The 20,696-nt window shown below is 40.2% G+C and overlaps 1 protein-coding gene across 1 annotated transcript; it reads right to left on the bottom strand.

Annotated features, from left to right (window-relative positions):
- Window positions 1-21: 21 nt before the first annotated feature.
- orc3 (origin recognition complex, subunit 3) lies at window positions 22-19,132 on the bottom strand. The gene is made up of 20 exons (XM_034195045.1): window positions 18,980-19,132; window positions 18,845-18,899; window positions 18,664-18,761; window positions 14,305-14,449; window positions 14,090-14,194; window positions 13,795-13,961; window positions 13,543-13,676; window positions 12,708-12,867; window positions 12,363-12,476; window positions 12,142-12,275; window positions 10,987-11,050; window positions 10,789-10,905; window positions 10,621-10,700; window positions 5,313-5,446; window positions 5,053-5,144; window positions 4,871-4,968; window positions 4,649-4,790; window positions 3,428-3,544; window positions 2,936-3,015; window positions 22-829 (listed from the first exon to the last, which is right to left on the bottom strand). Exons 1-20 carry the CDS (start codon window positions 19,001-19,003, stop codon window positions 724-726), a joined length of 2,166 nt encoding a protein of 721 aa, XP_034050936.1. The 5' UTR covers window positions 19,004-19,132; the 3' UTR covers window positions 22-723.
- Window positions 19,133-20,696: the final 1,564 nt, after the last annotated feature.

The raw sequence follows: 20,696 nt of genomic DNA, 5'->3' as shown, positions 1-20,696 counted from the left end.
GTATCATATAGCCAAAAAAAGTTTTCTGTACGTAATGCAATCTGTAATAAGTCACATGACATTCTAAAACAGTGCTACATGACTGAACATATTAAATGTTAGCACAGATGGCTATGGCAACATGGCATTGAAGAGGAAAAAAAAAAAAAAAATTTGTTGGACATGCAGTCTGTTGGAAATAGTTATCATGGGAGGGCAAAAGCCAGCAGTGGCATCCAATCACACACTGGAAACTGTCATTTTGCAAATTCTTTGAAATACTGAAAATATATTTTTGCAAAAATCTGGAATGGAATCCTAAATATTAATTTCTCACCACAGCACATCAGGGCCGCAGAATATATTTAAACCATCTTTTGCATTAGACTCAAAGTTCAAGCACACTTGAAAATCAGAGGGTAAAAATGGACATTTTCACCTGTAAGGATGTGTAACTGTTCAATGCAAAATCACTTAATATGACCAGTTTTAGCATTACTTAGTATAAACAGAAGGATTGCAGCTTTAGTTCCACCACCACACACACTTTATTTTTTCACCCCCACTGAGTGTGCAAGTGCTCAAAGTTGAGTTTACACAATCTCTACTTTTTTTTGTGATTGTAATGTACAGCGTGATATAACGTCACTAGTTAGAGATGTACAGTCTTTTACACTCTGCACATAGTCCTTTTAAATATACATGTTAGATGAGAACCTAAAGGTGTACAGCAGTTCTTGTTGGTCAACAGCCTCCCCACGTCAGTCGAGACACATGGTCTGTCTTCCGCTTGGTGGATTTGATGAAGCCCAGAAATTCGAGCTCTGACACGGCTCTGATGAAACGTGCACTAGAGAAACATTAAAGAAGATTTCATACACTTCTGTCATTTCAGGAATAAATTTTTGCTTATGTCAAGGAAGGTTCTGTGTGACCTAACCACTAAACACCATTATCACTTACTGAGGTGCTGCTGGGCTGGTAGCATAGATTTAAATTTACGCTACCTGTCCATACCTGCCCGCAGTAACGGGCGGGTATGCCAATACCTGCCTGCTGTGCATAAACTGATATATTCTGCACAACCCAAGAACTGTCCACAGACGATAACATGAAAATGCAAGAAGTGTGTGTTGGTCCCAGTAGGGATATTCCGGATGATTTTATCAGCGATAATCTGACAATGAACAGCCAACACGACAAAAGTTAAAGCGAGTCAACTTTTTATGTCCGTGTTTGCTGGGTGTTGTGCGTTTTGAAATGACGTTAAATATTGTTAATGTGATTTCACAAGTTGTGTAGCTCAGTAAGTGATAAGGCAAATAACCAGCAATTGTCGTGCGGTATGTACAAAAATATAAACGCAACGCTTTTGGTTTTGCTCCCATTTTGTATGAGATGAACTCAAAGATCTAAAACTTTTTTCACATACACAATATCACCATTTCCCTCAAATATTGTTCACAAACCAGTCTAAATCTGTGATAGTGAGCACTTCTCCTTTGCTGAGATAATCCATCCCACCTCACAGGTGTGCCATATCAAGATGCTGATTAGACACCATGATTAGTGCACAGGTGTGCCTTAGACTGCCCACAATAAAAGGCCACTCTGAAAGGTGCAGTTTTGTTTTATTGGGGGGGATACCAGTCAGTATCTGGTGACCACCATTTGCCTCATGCAGTGCAACACATCTCCTTCGCATAGAGTTGATCAGGTTGTCAATTGTGGCCTGGGGAATGTTGGTCCACTCCTCTTCAATGGCTGTGCAAAGTTGCTGGATATTGGCAGGAACTGGTACACGCTGTCGTATACGCCGGTCCAGAGCATCCCAAACATGCTCAATGGGTGACGTCCGGTGAGTATGCCGGCCATGCAAGAACTGGGACATTTTCAGCTTCCAAGAATTGTGTACAGATCCTTGCAACATGGGGCTGTGCATTGAACCGGGATTCATCCGTGAAGAGAACACCTCTCCAGCGTGCCAAACGCCAGTGAATGTGAGCATTTGCCCACTCAAGTCAGTTACGACGATGAACTGGAGTTAGGTCGAGACCCCGATGAGGATGACGAGCATGCAGATGAGCTTCCCTGAGACGGTTTCTGACAGTTTGTGCAGAAATCCTTTGGCTATGCAAACCGATTGTTTCAGCAGCTGTCCGAGTGGCTGGTCTCAGAGGATCTTGGAGGTGAACATGCTGGATGTGGAGGTCCTGGGCTGGTGTGGTTACACGTGGTCTGCGGTTGTGAGGCTGGTTGGATGTACTGCCAAATTCTCTGAAACGCCTTTGGAGATGGCTTATGGTAGAGAAATGAACATTCAATACACGAGCAACAGCTCTGGTTGACATTCCTGCTGTCAGCATGCCAATTGCACGCTCCCTCAAATCTTGCGACATCTGTGACATTGTGCTGTGTGATAAAACTGCACCTTTCAGAGTGGCCTTTTATTGTGGGCACAAGGCACAACTGTGCACTAATCATGGTGTCTAATCAACATCTTGATATGGCACACCTGTGAGGTGGGATGGATTATCTCAGCAAAGGAGAAGTGCTCACTATCACAGATTTAGACTGGTTTGTGAACAATATTTGAGGGAAATGGTGATATTGTGTATGTGGAAAAAGTTTTAGATCTTTGAGTTCATCTCGTACAAAATGGGAGCAAAACCATAAGTGTTGCATTTATATTTTTGTTGAGTGTAGTTTCTGAGTCCCTCCGTCCATGCCCAGTCACCCAAAATGACCGATATTCAGCCTCATCTAACTCAGGCGAATATCAGTCATTTTTGGGCGACTGGGCATGGACGGAGGGACTCAGAAAATGCATACCGCCCTCCAACAGCATGTTATTGTAATATTAACTGTTAAAGGTAGGTTGGAAAAAAAAAAAACCCAATATCAGCCCTTTAATTTGAAGGGAAAAATCTTAATGGATTTCATCACGTTAGGATACTGTTTGACTTCATCCACTTGGCCAAAACTGTCAGAATCTGGATCGTTGCCTTCAGCAGCAGAAACCACAGTGGTGTAGGCCTATATGCAAAGAGGGAAAAAAATAATTGTGTTGCTTGTTGATTTGTGTGTTTAGTACACAATTCCCGATGTGGTAGCTTGATTAGATATCAAAACAAAAAGGACATGTTTCAATGAAGTGTCTCTTAATTTAGCTACAAATGTGATTGATTAAAAAACAAAACTTGAAGTGAAATCATAAGTACATAAGGCCTGCTCAGCACACAAGTTCCTAAACTAATAAAAAGTAAGTACAGCTGAGTACGCACTAGGCCGCTTAGTTGCTACAATATTTTAACATGACCAATTATAAAAAAGAAAACATGAATTCATCCTTCAAAGAGCAACATTTAAGTTTGTTGGGAAATGTGACTATAATCTGCCTGCAATTTAACAAAGTTAAGGCAGGCAACAGTGTTGTGCACAAACTCACTTGTAGCCAGTCGTAGAGGTTAATCATCCGGCCGCACTCCAGATGAAGCTTGTAGATGATGCAGATATCAGGAGCTGAATTAGACACCGTCCCATCCTCAGTCTTTAAACTGTCATTCTTTAAAAAACGAGTGCAGATATATATTGTAATTAAAAATACACCAATTGTTCATGCATTTAAAACCAGCAGTGGGTCATCAGGGCGTCTGTGCTAGCTGAAAGCCAGTGAGAAAGTTTATTTTCAGTCATGTCACACACATTTTACAAAACTCATTCCAATTCTATTTACAGAAATGACATTTTGACTCTCCCTGAGCTGTGCTGCTTCCAGATCAGCACTTAATGGACAAGAGTCGCATTTTATCCAGTCAGGTTTCTCCTTGCTGTCTCTGGGTGGGAAAAAAAAAAAAACACTGATGGAGCAGCAGATAACTGAAACAATCCTTCAAATGGTGAAACAAGCAACAAATTTGGCACAAATACTCCTTAGACATTACTCTTTGAAAAAAAGAAAAAAAAACAAAACTGGTCACTTGAATTTTCAACAGGCTGCCAGCTAGGGGCCAATTGAAGAATTACACACGGGGCCAAAAAATAAAAAAAAAAGCTCCAATCATATTGAAAACTACACTACATTATTTGTCTGATCATAAAGATTTAAAAAAGGTATAGTGTGGACTATGTGACTGAATGTTATGGAGTAAAATGGCAAGAATGGTGACAGGTTTGTACATGGTTAAAGTTGCTCCAATTTTGGTAAAACAACAAAAAAAAAGTGCAAATTATTGGTTGTTACAAACAGGATTTATAAATGGAATAGTTTTGACTGTTGAATGCTTGGTTTTGCAAAGTTAAAGTCAAACAGTGTCGACATCCATTGGATTCATGTTACCCCGTAATATGAACTAAGCATGACACATGATGTAAACTAATGCTTTTTAAAACCCTATTAATCAATCAAGGTACTGCAGAGGGAATCATGCTTAGAGCCTCATAGCGCAGCAGATACTGTGTCAATGTCCAACACCTTGGCTAGAATCTGTGTAATTCTGATTCTGTTACTTGTGTCTGTGGCATTTTTTGCTTGATTGGTCGTATGAGTAAATGCCACTGTTGTGAGTTTTCCCTCGTTTCTTCGTGTGAACTAAAGTTTCTGCTTCAGCTTCCCAACCGTACTCTGAAAGCTTCTCAAACATTAATTACTGTAAAGGAGTTGATGTACCTTAAGATAATAGTAGGGGCTGCTAAGTGCAGCCTGAATGGAGGTGCGAGGTGATGTGTTGAGATGACGCCTCACAACAGCAGAGGAACTGTAGCAGCAGACTTCATTTAGCGGCTGAGACTCAGGGGGACACAAGAAAGACCTGGGAGGGACAGACACCAAACAAATGTTGAGTGTCGAGTAGTGCTGCGGTCCAGAGCATGAGAAGCTAAACTGGCTCACCTGACTAAGCAGTCAAAAAACTCCAGGGTTTGATTTTGCAGAATCTCAAACTGACTTAGCTTTTTGGACCTGCGAGATTCCTTCATCTCAAGCAGAGTCTAGAAACATTGTGTACATGTGAGTGAGGAATCTGTTCACACTAAAGATAAAATAGGTGGCACCGTAACAGTGCCAGGTGATACCTTCTGCAGCTGGAACAGATCAGTTTTCTTCTGCAGATTCTTTACCGGAGAGATTATTTCTTCCACAGCGGCGTCATTTTCAGATGATGTGTCTGAAGAATGAGAAAGACGAGGATTCGTGTGCAATGAGAAGTTAACCCAAAACCAACTGGACTACTTCTTTACGCTGAGATGATATAAACACAGGCGCCACCATGACGCCGGGCACCTCAACACGATAACCAAGCTTCAGTATAATCCATAAACAATGTTCTACTTACTCTCTGGCTGCTTAAATTTGGCAAGTAGTTCATCCAGCTGGACAAGTGCCTTCTTCATCCTTTCAGACTTGACAGGAGCCAGAATTTCAAGACACCTCTGGAGCAAAGCTACCAGCTCATCTTTAGCCAGCATCCTGGTAGAAAACCAGAAGTAAGAAGCACGAGAGTTTACGCTTGATGAGTGCCGAGCAATGACCAGTATGATGGTGAAAGGATCTCACAAACGCCCCCCCCCCCCAAAAAAAATTACGTAATATTTACAGAATGTCACATGATCAGGCACCGTTGCCTTACATCAAAAAAGTCTCCGATCTGTTTCCGACCCGGTCCTTTCTGTGTTGGAGTTCGTATGTTCTCCCCGTGTTTGTGTTTATCCCCTCTGGGTGCTTCAGCTTCCTCCCACTTCCAAAAACATGCAGGTTAGATGAATTGGAAACTTTAACTTGACCATAAGCGTGAATGAGTTTGTGTGATCGCCAGACAGACACAGTCGTCCTGCCAAGGGTGTACGGCGCATCTCACCCACTGACCACTGGGAGGAGCTCCAGCCCCCCCGTGACCCCTAACTGGAATAAGCAGGTAAAGTAAGTCACATGATCATTCAAGATGGTCAAGCATGTCATGGAAAACATACAACAAATGAACCTCCCTAACCCCAAAATGATGGCCTATTCTTGAGAATATAATGTAAACATAACCTCTAATCTTCTCATAATATTTCCTCCACAAAATCTGAAACATTATATAATTCTGCTGCAACCTAAACCCCAACTTTGAGTTATTTGTGACAAAATCCTAACTTGAATGTATCTTTGATAGAATCCTAACCCTTTACACAATTCTAACCTTCGTGTCATCTTAACCCCAACATAACCTCCCACCATGATTTATCCTTGATAGAAACCTAACCTTTACATTGTAATAATTACACTGGTCAACACGATTTCAATGGAGTTTTTCAATGGCTCTTGGGTAATTTGGGGGCTTTGAATCCCAATCTGGTGTTAGTTTTTGCCAATCACGTCACATTTTTGAGATCTGAAAAACATATTTCTCCTATCAAGCATTGAAGCTAAAGCTGCAGTCTTGCACGCCTCTTCGATGCCATAAATTATATTACAGCTCTTGTTCACATTTTGCAAACCTGACTTAAAAACTATGCTTTTGAAGCTGCTTTTGTGCCTGATTAGTGGCGTCAGACTCATAAGTGAATGAGCAACCTCTGCGTAATCCATCAATACAGATTGCAAAAAAAAAACAAAGAAAAAAAAAACTGATGTGATAGAAGAAATCTGAGCTCAGATTCAAATTCAGCACCCCAAAATTACCCCAAATTAGTTCTCCATGTCCATGCAAGAATTTATAATTTTTAACCAGTGTTATTTATTATTTGAGAAGGGACTGTGCAAGTTCATGTGCATCACCATACAGTGAAAGTAAACCAGATAATTTTCCATCTGTTGTCCCTACGTCCCTCAAAGAAAGAACTAAAACCATTTAACAAAAATTACTGCACATTCCCTAAGTATGTTACACCAATACATACATTATTATTAAGTGCTCCTTCCTGCATAGCTAATGTACACAGGTCTGATTAGATTCTAACCAGTTCTTTAGATGGACTGTAGGTGAGACACTGAGTGGCAGGCTGTTCAATACAGAACATCTGACCTTGTCTTGTTCTAGACAGACCCCCAATTTTACATAATTCCAATTTTTTACAAAATCCGATCCTTAAAGTAATCCGAACTGTAACCTAGTCCTAACCTTAACAGAATCTCAATCTTAACCTATTCCCTGACCTTAACCAATCCTTAATGTAATTCTAACCTTAACCAATCCTTGGCAGTATTCTAACTAGAACCCCAAAACTTGACTTAACCTTGAAGTAATTCTAATTTATATAATTCAAAACCTTGACCTAACCCCAAACTATAACATAATCCTAATTTCAATGCAATTCTAACTTTAACAGAATCGGAACAAAATTCTAACTTTAAAACCCCTTAAATTTCAACATAACCCTAAGATTAAGCCATACTTGACATAATGCTTCACTTTAATGTAATCCCAACCTTAATCTGTCTTGTTTTTGTAAAAGGTTAAGGAGGCACACTGAGCTCAGTATAATATCTAGATATGTCACCATCTTGTGACCAAACACTGAGGTGGCTGAAGTGCTGTTTATGTCGTACAATAGTGTTCAGAATAGTGCTATAAAAAGATTAATCCAGGTTTTGAGTATATTTCTTATTGTTACATGGGAAACAATAATAGTAGTGTGGCATTCAGTCAGTGAGTTTGTCAGTTTTGTGGAACAAACAGGTGTGAATCAGGTGTCCCCTATTTAAGGATGAAGCCAGCACCTGTTGAACATGCTTTTCTCTTTGAAAGCCTGAGGAAAATGGGATGTTCAAGACATTGTTCAGAAGAACAGCGTAGTTTGATTAAAAAGTTGATTGGAGAGGGGAAAACTTATACGCAGGTGCAAAAAAATTATAGGCTGTTCATCTACAATGATCTCCAACGCTTTAAAATTGACAAAAAAAAACAGAGACACGTGGAAGAAAACGGAAAACAACCATCAAAATGGACAGAAGAATAACCAGAATGGCAAAGGCTCACCCAGTGATCAGCTCCAGGATGATTAAAGACATTCTGGAGTTACCTGTAAGTGCTGTGACAGTTAGAAGACGCCTGTGTGAAGCGAATTTATTTGCAAGAATCCCCCGCAAAGTCCCTCTGTTAAATAAAAGACATGTGCAGAAGAGGTTCCAATTTACCAAAGAACACATCAACTGGCCTAAAGAGAAATGGAGGAATATTTTGTGGACTGATGAGAGTAAAACTGTTCTTTTTGGGTCCAAAGACCGCAGACAGTTTGTGAGATGACCCCCAAACTCTGAATTCAAGCCACAGTTCACAGTGAAGACAGTGAAGCATGGTGGTGCAAGCATCATGATATGGGCATGTTTCTCCTACTATGGTGTTGGGCCTATATATCACATACCAGGTATCATGGATCAGTTTGGATATGTCAAAATACTTGAAGAGGTCATGTTGCCTTATGCTGAAGAGGACATGCCCTTGAAATGGGTGTTTCAACAAGACAATGACCCCAAGCACACTAGTAAACCAGCAAAATCTTGGTTCCAAACCAACAAAATTAATGCCTCGCAGATGTGAAGAAATCATGAAAAACTGTGGTTATACAACTCAATCAATCAATCAATTTTTTTTTTTTATATAGCGCCAAATCACAACAAACAGTTGCCCCAAGGTGCTTTATATTGTAAGGCAAGGCCATACAATAATTATGTAAAACCAACGGTCAAAACGACCCCCTGTGAGCAAGCACTTGGCTACAGTGGGAAGGAAAAACTTAACAGGAAGAAACCTCCAGCAGAACCAGGCTCAGGGAGGGGCAGTCTTCTGCTGGGACTGGTTGGGGCTGAGGGAGAGAACCAGGAAAAAGACATGCTGTGGAGGGGAGCAGAGATCGATCACTAATGATTAAATGCAGAGTGGTGCATACAGAGCAAAAAGAGAAAGAAACAGTGCATCATGGGAACCCCCCAGCAGTCTACGTCTATAGCAGCATAACTAAGGGATGGTTCAGGGTCACCTGATCCAGCCCTAACTATAAGCTTTAGCAAAAAGGAAAGTTTTAAGCCTAATCTTAAAAGTAGAGAGGGTGTCTGTCTCCCTGATCTGAATTGGGAGCTGGTTCCACAGGAGAGGAGCCTGAAAGCTGAAGGCTCTGTCTCCCATTCTACTCTTACAAACCCTAGGAACTACAAGTAAGCCTGCAGTCTGAGAGCGAAGCGCTCTATTGGGGTGATATGGTACTACGAGGTCCCTAAGATAAGATGGGACCTGATTATTCAAAACCTTATAAGTAAGAAGAAGAATTTTAAATTCTATTCTAGAATTAACAGGAAGCCAATGAAGAGAAGCCAATATGGGTGAGATATGCTCTCTCCTTCTAGTCCCCGTCAGTACTCTAGCTGCAGCATTTTGAATTAACTGAAGGCTTTTTAGGGAACTTTTAGGACAACCTGATAATAATGAATTACAATAGTCCAGCCTAGAGGAAATAAATGCATGAATTAGTTTTTCAGCATCACTCTGAGACAAGACCTTTCTGATTTTAAAGATATTGCGTAAATGCAAAAAAGCAGTCCTACATATTTGTTTACTATGCGCTTTGAATGACATATCCTGATCAAAAATGACTCCAAGATTTCTCACAGTATTACTAGAGGTCAGGGTAATGCCATCCACAGTAAGGATCTGGTTAGACACCATGTTTCTAAGATTTGTGGGGCCAAGTACAATAACTTCAGTTTTATCTGAGTTTAAAAGCAGGAAATTAGAGGTCATCCATGTCTTTATGTCTGTAAGACAATCCTGCAGTTTAGCTAATTGGTGTGTGTCCTCTGGCTTCATGGATAGATAAAGCTGGGTATCATCTGCGTAACAATGAAAATTTAAGCAATACCGTCTAATAATACTGCCTAAGGGAAGCATGTATAAAGTGAATAAAATTGGTCCTAGCACAGAACCTTGTGGAACTCCATAATTAACTTTAGTCTGTGAAGACGATTCCCTATTTACATGAACAAATTGTAATCTATTAGACAAATATGATTCAAACCACCGCAGCGCAGTGCCTTTAATACCTATGGCATGCTCTAATCTCTGTAATAAAATTTTATGGTCAACAGTATCAAAAGCAGCACTGAGGTCCAACAGAACAAGCACAGAGATGAGTCCACTGTCCGAGGCCATAAGATCATTTGTAACCTTCACTAATGCTGTTTCTGTACTATGATGAATTCTAAAACCTGACTGAAACTCTTCAAATAGACCATTCCTCTGCAGATGATCAGTTAGCTGTTTTACAACTACCCTTTCAAGAATTTTTGAGAGAAAAGGAAGGTTGGAGATTGGCCTATAATTAGCTAAACTAAATACTAGTTTAGGGATTCACAGGATTGATAAAAAAAAGCAGTTTGAACATAATAGTTTTGAGTTTGTAGCATCAACAGCAGATGCTACTATTATTGTGAACACCCCCTTTTCTACTTTTTTTTTTTACTAATAGCCCAATTTCATAGCCTTAAGAGTGTGCATATCATGAATACTTGGTCTTGTTGGATTAGTGAGACTCTACTGAATCTACTGGTACCTTGTTTCCCATGTAACAATAAGAAATATACTCAAAACCTGGATTAATCTTTTTAGTCACAAAGCACTACTATTATTCTGAACACTACTGTACATGTCTTGATTGATTTCCGTTTACCTCAGTAGCTTCATGGCTGACTGATAATCTTCTGTTTCCCATATGTTCTTCCCCAAACATAACAAATGAAGTTCTCTGATCTGTAATGCACATAATTTCAGTATCACACTGAGAAATGTGAGTTGTTTCAAACTTTTGGACTGTTTAGACAAAGTGGCGAGCTCTTACATGTTTTCCAAGCGGGTACCGAGGTAAGGAGGAGGTCAGGGTGTGGAGGCATTTCAGGATGGGATAATAGTTCTTGTGGTATTTGTGAAGATCCTTCAGAAGCTTCTGGCACATGTTCTGGGAAGAAGGATGGAATTCAGTCTGAACAAAGGAGGCTTGTTCAAAAATTCTCTTCTTAATATGAAGTAAAGGCTCCACCTTCAAATGAGTGTCATCAGTCAGGAGATTATCCCGTTCCTGAGGTTCTTGTTTCTCTACAAACCTGAGGAAGCAGATCAAACTCAATATTAACCCCCTGGGTACCGAGGGTATTGTCTCCATTTCGTCGTACTTTCAATAATTCTCCCTTTAAGACTACTTTCGTATAATGCTTGCGTATTGCATATCAAAATGTTCAGAAGAATCACAGCTTTCAGAATATGTGACATATTTGTCAAGAACATGGAACAGAGAAATAGTCTGGCTCTAAATCTGAAAATATGAAATGGGTTTTCAAACATTCTTTGCATCTTCATTAAAAATGTATCTACACATTCATGTGGACGAATTGTTTTGGTGCCATAACTGGGTTTACCAACGTCTTTGGGTCGCAAAAGTAGTGTGTAGAAGTGTCACGGATTGCAAAATCAGCATCTTGGATTGGATGTTTTTAAGCCATGGATCAGATCGGGGGGGGGGGGGGGGGGGGGAGATGGCAACCTGTTGTACTTTCCATTAAAAAAAAAAAAGAAGAAATTAATGAGCAATGAAAACAAGTAACTTTTGCCTGTAGTCTTGAATGAAAAATGAAGACAATGTGTCCAATGTTTTGCTGTTGTATTAAAATGTGATATGAACAGTCAAATCATGAAAAGTGGGCAAAAAAACAAGTTTGACAAAGGCTATTTTTTAATCACTGGTACTGTTCATATTACAATTTAATACAACAGTTAAGTATTTTAAAATATGTAAAATATTGGACACCTTGTTTTCATTCAGGGCCACAAACAAAAGTTCCTTATTTTCAGTCCTCACTTGAGTTATTTACAAAAATAGAAAGCAAAGCTGGACGGCTGTTTTTTTTTTTTTTTTTTTAGCTGATCTGAAAAAAGATCCATGACTTCAAACTGTATCTGATCTGTGGCTTTTGTGATCAGTGATGCCGCTACTTACAGTCTGTTCAAACACTTCAGACCACAACTGCTGCTGTGTAGATGAAACCAGCGTTGACGCTCCTGAATGCAAAATCAAGTCTAACTTTTCCAGGACGACAGATCAACGTACTTGACATCTACCAGTGAGCAGCACGACGACCAGACTCGTGAGAACATGCTGCGAGTAAAATCACCAAACACTGAGCGTGTGTCTGTGTACCTTCTGAACGATGGCAGCTGCCTGATCCTCTCCACGTCCTGCCGCGTTAGCTGCGTCACGTTGTGCAGAGCCGTCTTCTTTGTGCAGCACAGGACGCTCAGCGGCTCGGAGTGGAAGTGCTCCAGCAGTGCCAGCTGCACAAGTGACACGCCAGAAGATTTTACATCAGACATGATCAAGAGAAGATGGAAAACAGAGACTGCGTGGCATTTAAAAATGACCTGCAGGCCTTTGATGAAGTTCCTCACAGAGAAGTCGTGGAATAGGAAGATGCTGATGAGCACCTGCAGCACTTTACCACTGAGTTTAAACGGGAAATCTGGTGTCAGGATCAACTGGAAATACAATAAGTGAAAATATGACATGAAAACATTGTACAACACAGGTGATGATGTTATTGTGAAGTGGTGATTTGTGCAAAGTGCAACCCTCTCTCACAATAAGCATGGGGATCCCACAACCCTGACCAGAATATGAGGATGGAGCTAATGAATGGATGAACTGATAGACTATTGTATGCATCCTGTGTACGTCATAACGTTTAGTGCAATGCAAAGTGAAGCTACCTTGTCTACGACTGTGGACAGGTGCTGGGTGCAGGACAGCGACTGGAAGAGCTCAATGCAGAGCAGCGACGAGACCGAGTGGGGCAGCATGTGCTGGATGGTGCTGGGTGATGTAGCAATGCCAAAAATGAACATCAGGGGCAGATGATCCACGTACCGGCTGGAAAGAGAAAGACAGAAGTATGTGAAATAAACTGGGAACACCAATAGACTTTGAACTGGAACCAAACAACTGTACAGGCTAACATTTGTAATCTAGGACTGCAACAGTTATTTTCATAGTTTATTAATGCGGCCCTGCGACAGAATAGAATCCTGTCCAGGGTGTGCCTATAACTTCTGGGATAGGCTCCAGCCCCCTGTGACCCTTGACTGGAGTAAATGGGTATAGAAAATGAATGAATTAATCAATATATTATATTCTCAATTAATTGTTTAATTTTAATTTAACCTTCATTTAGCCAGGTTAGTCCCACTGAGATCGAGATCTCTTTTGCAAAGGAGACCTGGACAATTCTAAAGTTTCCAATTCACCTAACCTGCATGTCTTTAAATGTAGGAGGAAACCGGAGCACCCGGAGGAAACTCACACAAACACGGGGAGAACATGCAAACTCCAGATCCCATGACCTTCTTGCTGTGAGGCAACAGTGCTCAATACTAAGCCACTGTGTCGCCACTGTCTTTGAAGTAAATACAGTAAAACATCAATTCCCAACATCTAGCTTATCCACATTTCAGGAAACATAAGTTAAAAGCGTTTCACAATCTTCGATCCCTTTCATTGTCTTTGTCCAAACAATGGAGACAATGATGGAAGAATGTTTGTAATTACCTGCAGATAAGTATGAAGTCTTGAAGAACTCTGGGAATAAAAGACTCCAAATCTTTAAAAATAATTATAATAGGGGGCTGCTCCTCTTGGAGAGGAGAGCTGCACTTTTTCCCAGGAGTGCCGGTGTTGGATTTCTGAAACACAAGATCAAAACCTAACCCAGTTTGCTTAGTATTTTCAAAAGTTCCCAACTGTTTAACACACCCAATAATAATGCAAGTGCACACAGATTAGGACATCCTGCACACCTACCTTTGTTTTTGCACTGTACCAGTCACACAGTGTACTGAGGGAGCAGTGCGCCCCCTTGTGGAGCCGAGTACTGCTTTGCTCAGCTTCATCATCCTCATCCTCATCCTCCACAGAGACAACAGTACCCATCAACCTCCCCAGAAGCTTCTGTATCAGATGCTTCAGAGCTGGTGTGACAAAGAAGACGGATTCTTATAAAATTAAAAACTGAACTGATGCTGCATTAAGAGATTATTCGCTGTAAATGTGACATCAAAGGCTCAAGGAATGACACCTCCCCCCTCTAATCCCTTACCTCCACACTCTTTAGCCTGCACAGAGGCCACGTGAGGAGTGACGGACTGCCGGAGCAGATCAGACAGGCTCTGGAATGTCATGTCATGGTCTGGAACGTTCACACCTACAGGGCATTACAGCAGGCAAAATGCACAACCATTTAGTTTGAAATCATCACGCTTCAGTACCGAGTACCTGCACACGCCCAAAAACTCTCTTATGGATGGAGCATACCAAGCACAAGCGCCGCTGTCGGAATCTCACTGGCCCTCATCCGAGATCCCCAGTTGGGAGCACCATGTTGGCGAGTGGATGAACATTTCCTGATAAAGCTCAGTAAGCTGTCGAGGATTTTCCTGTTGAGTTCATCCTGTAAAACCTTCCCACAACAACAGCAATGATGTAACTAATATCATTCCATGGTTACACTAAATGCGCTGAGGGTCTGCATGCAAGTGAGTCAAATCTGAAATAAATAAATAAATAACTGGTTTGGTGTGATGACACTACACAAAAAAATATCAAATCCGTCTTAGATGCAATTGCAGCTTTCCTATTTATTTATTTTTGTTAAATGAAAATTACCATTGATATGGTACCGCGTTCGTTTTTCAAGTACGGCATCCAATTAAACAGCCATGATTGTACGGCATCCAACAAGAAACCGCCGTGAGAATCGCAAGACAAAGAGGGACGTCAAGGATTCAAAGCTGTACAGGAGGCAACTGTCAAATTTCAAGCACAAAATTCAGGGTTAGGGTTGTGCAAGAACTGTGGCATTGGGTACCTTAAATAACAACCGGACCCATACTAATGGCAATTTTCAGTTCGCATACAGTACCATATCAATAGCAACAATCTTTTTTTTGAATTAACTTCACAAGTGCAGACATTGAACAAAGCCAATTATCTCAAAATGTGACCAATTAATCAGCCACTAGTATTAATGTATTCAAGGGTGGCATGTGAAGTCACCCCACCGCAAACTCGTCCCAGGTGAAGTCAACCCACTCCAGCTATCAATGCTTATTTTCTTAAATAATTAATAATGACTAGTTTAATGTCAGGGACCTGCTAGTATGATGTATAGAACTGTGCAGTTTGCCCTGCTTCTCCCGTCAATGAGCTTTTTAACCTGACATTTACATTCCTCTACCTTAAAACATCATCTCACTTACAAAACTTGAGTAAGAGAACAGCGTATTATGCCACTGGTGTGTAGAAATAATTTAGGCAGTGTATATTTTGCCGGATACGGCAAATACGCACCTAGCGATATTTGACTGGATCTCCTCACTGATTGGCTAGTTCAAATGACATCATCATAGAGGGTATTTCAACATGGTGGCGCCCTCGGCATTGAGTGTCGATGCTAATTTTTCATCTTTAAATGCCGTTTTGGGTGCTATATATTTATTACATGAACATATCGGAATTGAAACATTCTGTTACTAGTGTTGGGTGATGTCACCTGGGTCAACTTCACTATGAACCCATGTTCCCTTCAACAGATTAAACAAAGTCCAGACACTTAAACAATGTCGGACTCTGTAGTTTCGCAGCCTCAACACTGCATTTAATCTATTATTAGACTCTATTGGCTTTGCTCAAAATGTAAATGAGTCCACCCACCACTTTAATCATATCTTAGATCTTGTTCTGACTTATGGTATGGAAATAGAAGACTTAACAGTATTCCCTGAAAACTCCCTTCTGTCTGATCATTTCTTAATAACATTTACATTTACTCTGATGGACTACCCAGCAGTGGGGAATAAGTTTCATTACACTAGAAGTCTTTCAGAAAGCGCTGTAACTAGGTTTAAGGATATGATTCCTTCTTTATGTTCTCTAATGCCATATACCAACACAGTGCAGAGTAGCTACCTAAAGTGAGATAGAGTATCTCGTCAATAGTTTTACATCCTCATTGAAGACAACTTTGGATGCTGTAGCTCCTCTGAAAAAGAGAGCTTTAAATCAGAAGTGCCTGACTCCGTGGTATAACTCACAAACTCATAGCTTAAAGCAGATAACCCGTAAGTTGGAGAGGAAATGCCGTCTCACTAATTTAGAAGATCTTCACTTAGCCTGGAAAAAGAGTCTGTTGCTCTATAAAAAAGCCCTCCGTAAAGCTAGGACATCTTACTACTCATCACTAATTGAAGAAAATAAGAACAACCCCAGGTTTCTTTTCAGCACTGTAGCCAGGCTGACAAAGAGTCAGAGCTCTGTTGAGCTGAGTATTCCATTAACTTTAACTAGTAATGACTTCATGACTTTCTTTGCTAACAAAATTTTAACTATTAGAGAAAAAATTACTCATAACCATCCCAAAGACGTATCGATATCTTTGGCTGCTTTCAGTGATGCCGGTATTTGGTTAGACTCTTTCTCTCCGATTGTTCTGTCTGAGTTATTTTCATTAGTTACTTCATCCAAACCATCAACATGTTTATTAGACCCCATTCCTACCAGGCTGCTCAAGGAAGCCCTACCATTATTTAATGCTTCGATCTTAAATATGATCAATCTATCTTTGTTAGTTGGCTATGTACCACAGGCTTTTAAGGTGGCAGTAATTAAACCATTACTTAAAAAGCCATCACTTGAACCAGCTATCTTAGCTAATTATAGGCCAATCTCCAACCTTCCTTTTCTCTCAAAAATTCTTGAAAGGGTAGTTGTAAAACAGCTAACTGGTCATCTGCAGAGGAATGGTCTATTTGAAGAGTTTCAGTCAGGTTTTAGAATTCATCATAGTACAGAAACAGCATTAGTGAAGGTTACAAATGATCTTCTTACGGCCTCGGACAGTGGACTCATCTCTGTGCTTGTTCTGTTAGACCTCAGTTCTGCTTTTGATACTGTTGATCATAAAATTTTATTACAGAGATTAGAGCATGCCATAGGTATTAAAGGCACTGCGGTGGTTTGAATCATATTTGTCTAATAGATTACAATTTTTTCATGTAAATGGGGAATCTTCTTCATTGACTAAAGTTAATTATGGAGTTCCACAAGGTTCTGTGCTAGGACCAATTTTATTCACTTTATACATGCTTCCCTTAGGCAGTATTATTAGACGGTATTGCTTAAATTTTCATTGTTACGCAGATGATACCCAGCTTTATCTATCCATGAAGCCAGAGGACACACACCAATTAGCTAAACTGCAGGATTGTCTTACAGACATAAAGACATGGATGACCTCTATTTTCCTGCTTTTAAACTCAGATAAAACTGAAGTTATTGTACTTGGCCCCACAAATCTTAGAAACATGGTGTCTAACCAGATCCTTACTCTGGATGGCATTACCCTGACCTCTAGTAATACTGTGAGAAATCTTGGAGTCATTTTTGATCAGGATATGTCATTCAAAGCGCATATTAAACAAATATGTAGGACTGTTTTTTTGCATTTATGCAATATCTCTAAAATTAGAAAGGTCTTGTCTCAGAGTGATGCTGAAAAACTAATTCATGCATTTATTTCCTCTAGGCTGGACTATTGTAATTCATTATTATCAGGTTGTCCTAAAAGTTCCCTAAAAAGCCTTCAGTTAATTCAAAATGCTGCAGCTAGAGTACTAACGGGGACTAGAAGGAGAGAGCATATCTCACCCATATTGGCCTCTCTTCATTGGCTTCCTGTTAATTCTAGAATAGAATTTAAAATTCTTCTTCTTACTTATAAGGTTTTGAATAATCAGGTCCCATCTTATCTTAGGGACCTCGTAGTACCATATCACCCCAATAGAGCGCTTCGCTCTCAGACTGCAGGCTTACTTGTAGTTCCTAGGGTTTGTAAGAGTAGAATGGGAGGCAGAGCCTTCAGCTTTCAGGCTCCTCTCCTGTGGAACCAGCTCCCAATTCAGATCAGGGAGACAGACACCCTCTCTACTTTTAAGATTAGGCTTAAAACTTTCCTTTTTGCTAAAGCTTATAGTTAGGGCTGGATCAGGTGACCCTGAACCATCCCTTAGTTATGCTGCTATAGACGTAGACTGCTGGGGGGTTCCCATGATGCACTGTTTCTTTCTCTTTTTGCTCTGTATGCACCACTCTGCATTTAATCATTAGTGATCGATCTCTGCTCCCCTCCACAGCATGTCTTTTTCCTGGTTCTCTCCCTCAGCCCCAACCAGTCCCAGCAGAAGACTGCCCCTCCCTGAGCCTGGTTCTGCTGGAGGTTTCTTCCTGTTAAAAGGGAGTTTTTCCTTCCCACTGTAGCCAAGTGCTTGCTCACAGGGGGTCATTTTGACCGTTGGGGTTTTACATAATTATTTTATGGCCTTGCCTTACAATATAAAGCGCCTTGGGGCAACTGTTTGTTGTGATTTGGCGCTATATAAAAAAAAAATTGAATTGATTGACTTAACCAGCACCAGCTGCAAAAGCTGCAGTTTTACACCAAAAATGGCATCATGACATCCCTGCATCATCACAGAACCTTAAAATCAATCAGCTTTCAGTGGCTGAATAATATTAGTGAACTAGCTGTCTGATTGCTGAAGACTGAAAGATGGGGGGGAATCAGTTTGAGGTTACTCCAAGCTGTAATGTGAACGCAGCCCATCATCATGGTCTTACCTGTGTTTCTGTTACAATCCTGTTCCACAGATCCTGACAGAGTTGGAATCTGATCTCACTGTTGTCTGCAGCTTCACAGCCACGAATAAAATAATCCTCTGAAATAAAAAAAACAAACACAAGCTCACAAAAAAACTCTGGTAAGATCGTAGACGTAGATTCATGTTAGAATGTAACTCACCCACAGACAGAGACTTCTTTTTCTTCTTAGCGCTTGGTTTGAAAACAAAGCAACCCTGAAATATAAACGATCGAAATTGAATTTAAACGAAATATTGACAGCAAAACGTGACTTTTCACGACGCCTTCATAGTACCTTTGACACGGACGATGTTGACATGACAGCGTTAGCAGAATAAGCAGGCTGTATAAACAGAATGTTTCCCACTTGATCAAACTATTAATTTATATAAAAAGTTTACAGAAAAAAAGCGTTTACCGCCAAGATGACGTAACTTTTTTCTTCCTCGGTAATGTCTGACAACTGTTAGACTTCACCGCCACCTGTTGGACTGGAGTGTTTCTTAACGTTAAATTACATCTGTAAAGGAATTATTTTTGTTATTTTGTATTTTTTTCGTACAGTATTCTGCAAATTAAAGCCAGCAAAAAAATAATAACAATTAAAAGGGTCCACTGTAGTTAACACTGGCTGAAACTTGCATAAATCTGAAGCTTGTCAAAACACTCTTTATTTGGTATCACTATTCCCAACTAAAAATAAAGCATTTTTGTTGTATAATCAAACCTTAAATTTCAACAGCTTCTTAAAATGCCACATTTCATTGTTGTTTTGTTGTTCTGGCCATCAATTTCAAAATGTTAACAGGTTTCAAACCATGTCTGTACTTCAGAGATGTAATACTTTTGTTTTTATTTGAATTAGGGATTGTCCCTTAGACCACCGAGTGACTTCCTAGACTCCATCAGAAGTGCACGTATGCAGTGAAAGTGTTGAACTTGTAAACGCATTCACATTATCTGGTCAGTGGCACCCATGAGTCTGGGCCCTTGGCCTTTGAGTTTGAAAGACACTTGGGAAGAGCTTACAGGGTCACAAGGACACTGGACAGAGGTGTATGCCAACATCTTTGCAGGAGAAGAAGGTCCAAGTCTTTCTGTCTTGGTGCTTCCTGTCTTACTGGATGGTTGAGACTTGGACACCAACCAGTGACCTAAGGTGGTGACTGGATGTCTTTGGTATCAGGTGTCTTCAAAGGATACTTAGGTAACGCTAGAGTTTTGTGTCCACAGTTCCATCAGGAGACTCAGATGAGGAATATCACTTACATCACGAGGGATGTCAGCTATGACATTTTGGCCGTGATCAAAGCAACTAGATAATGTCAAGGGGGATGCCAAAGTTTCAACTGTCTGCTGCAGATGGATGGATAGATATTTTTTAGAACTGGGGATTGACAAGTTGCCTGGGACCCAACTTACATTGCAATAAGTTTCAAGTAAGTTAAATAAATAGGAATACGAAATACTGACATGTTGAAAAGGACATTGCAAAATGCCCATATACAGTATTTGACCTTAACATACAACATAAAATGTAAAATTAAAATAAAAACATAAAATGCAAAATTATTTTAATTAATAAATCTAATGGATGTCATTTGACAGCACAACACACCAAAATAGTTCATAATGCTAATTAGATCTGGCTGGCCCTGCAGCTTCCCCTTTTTGGCCTCCTTCTGGCTTAAATGCAGAATGCAAAAGCCTGAAAGTCAGTTTCCGGTTTCTGTGTGTGCTATTCATATCAGTGCATGAGAAAGCTGGAACATTCCACAATTGCTGCATTGGTCTGCATGCAAATATTAAACTTTCAATTGCATTCCTCACCGGCGCTTTCAAAACAAACAGGAACTACTACCAACAAAAAGTAATCATTGCTTCACAGACACACACCATTATTTTAACCTTAGCATACAATGAAACTGTGAGTGCAACTTTTGGTGCAAATACAACATCAAACAGGATAATCACTAAAATCAGGTGCTAAAAATATGCAAAAATGTTACTTA

Source organism: Thalassophryne amazonica, chromosome 19 (genome assembly GCF_902500255.1).
Source record: "Thalassophryne amazonica chromosome 19, fThaAma1.1, whole genome shotgun sequence".
Taxonomy (NCBI): Eukaryota; Metazoa; Chordata; class Actinopteri; order Batrachoidiformes; family Batrachoididae; genus Thalassophryne; species Thalassophryne amazonica.
Note: the sequence above shows the minus strand (reverse complement) of the source record. Positions and strands in the feature narration are given on the sequence as shown.

Excerpts from the sequence above, each read along its gene's own strand:
- orc3 (XM_034195045.1), bottom strand. The coding sequence starts at position 19,003 with ATGTCAACATCGTCCGTGTCAAAG. Across the intron at positions 13,677-13,794 it reads GGTACAGTGCAAAAACAAAG|AAATCCAACACCGGCACTCC; the intron begins GTAGGTGTGCAG and ends CTTGTGTTTCAG. Across the intron at positions 5,145-5,312 it reads CAAATTTAAGCAGCCAGAGA|ACACATCATCTGAAAATGAC; the intron begins GTAAGTAGAACA and ends CTCATTCTTCAG.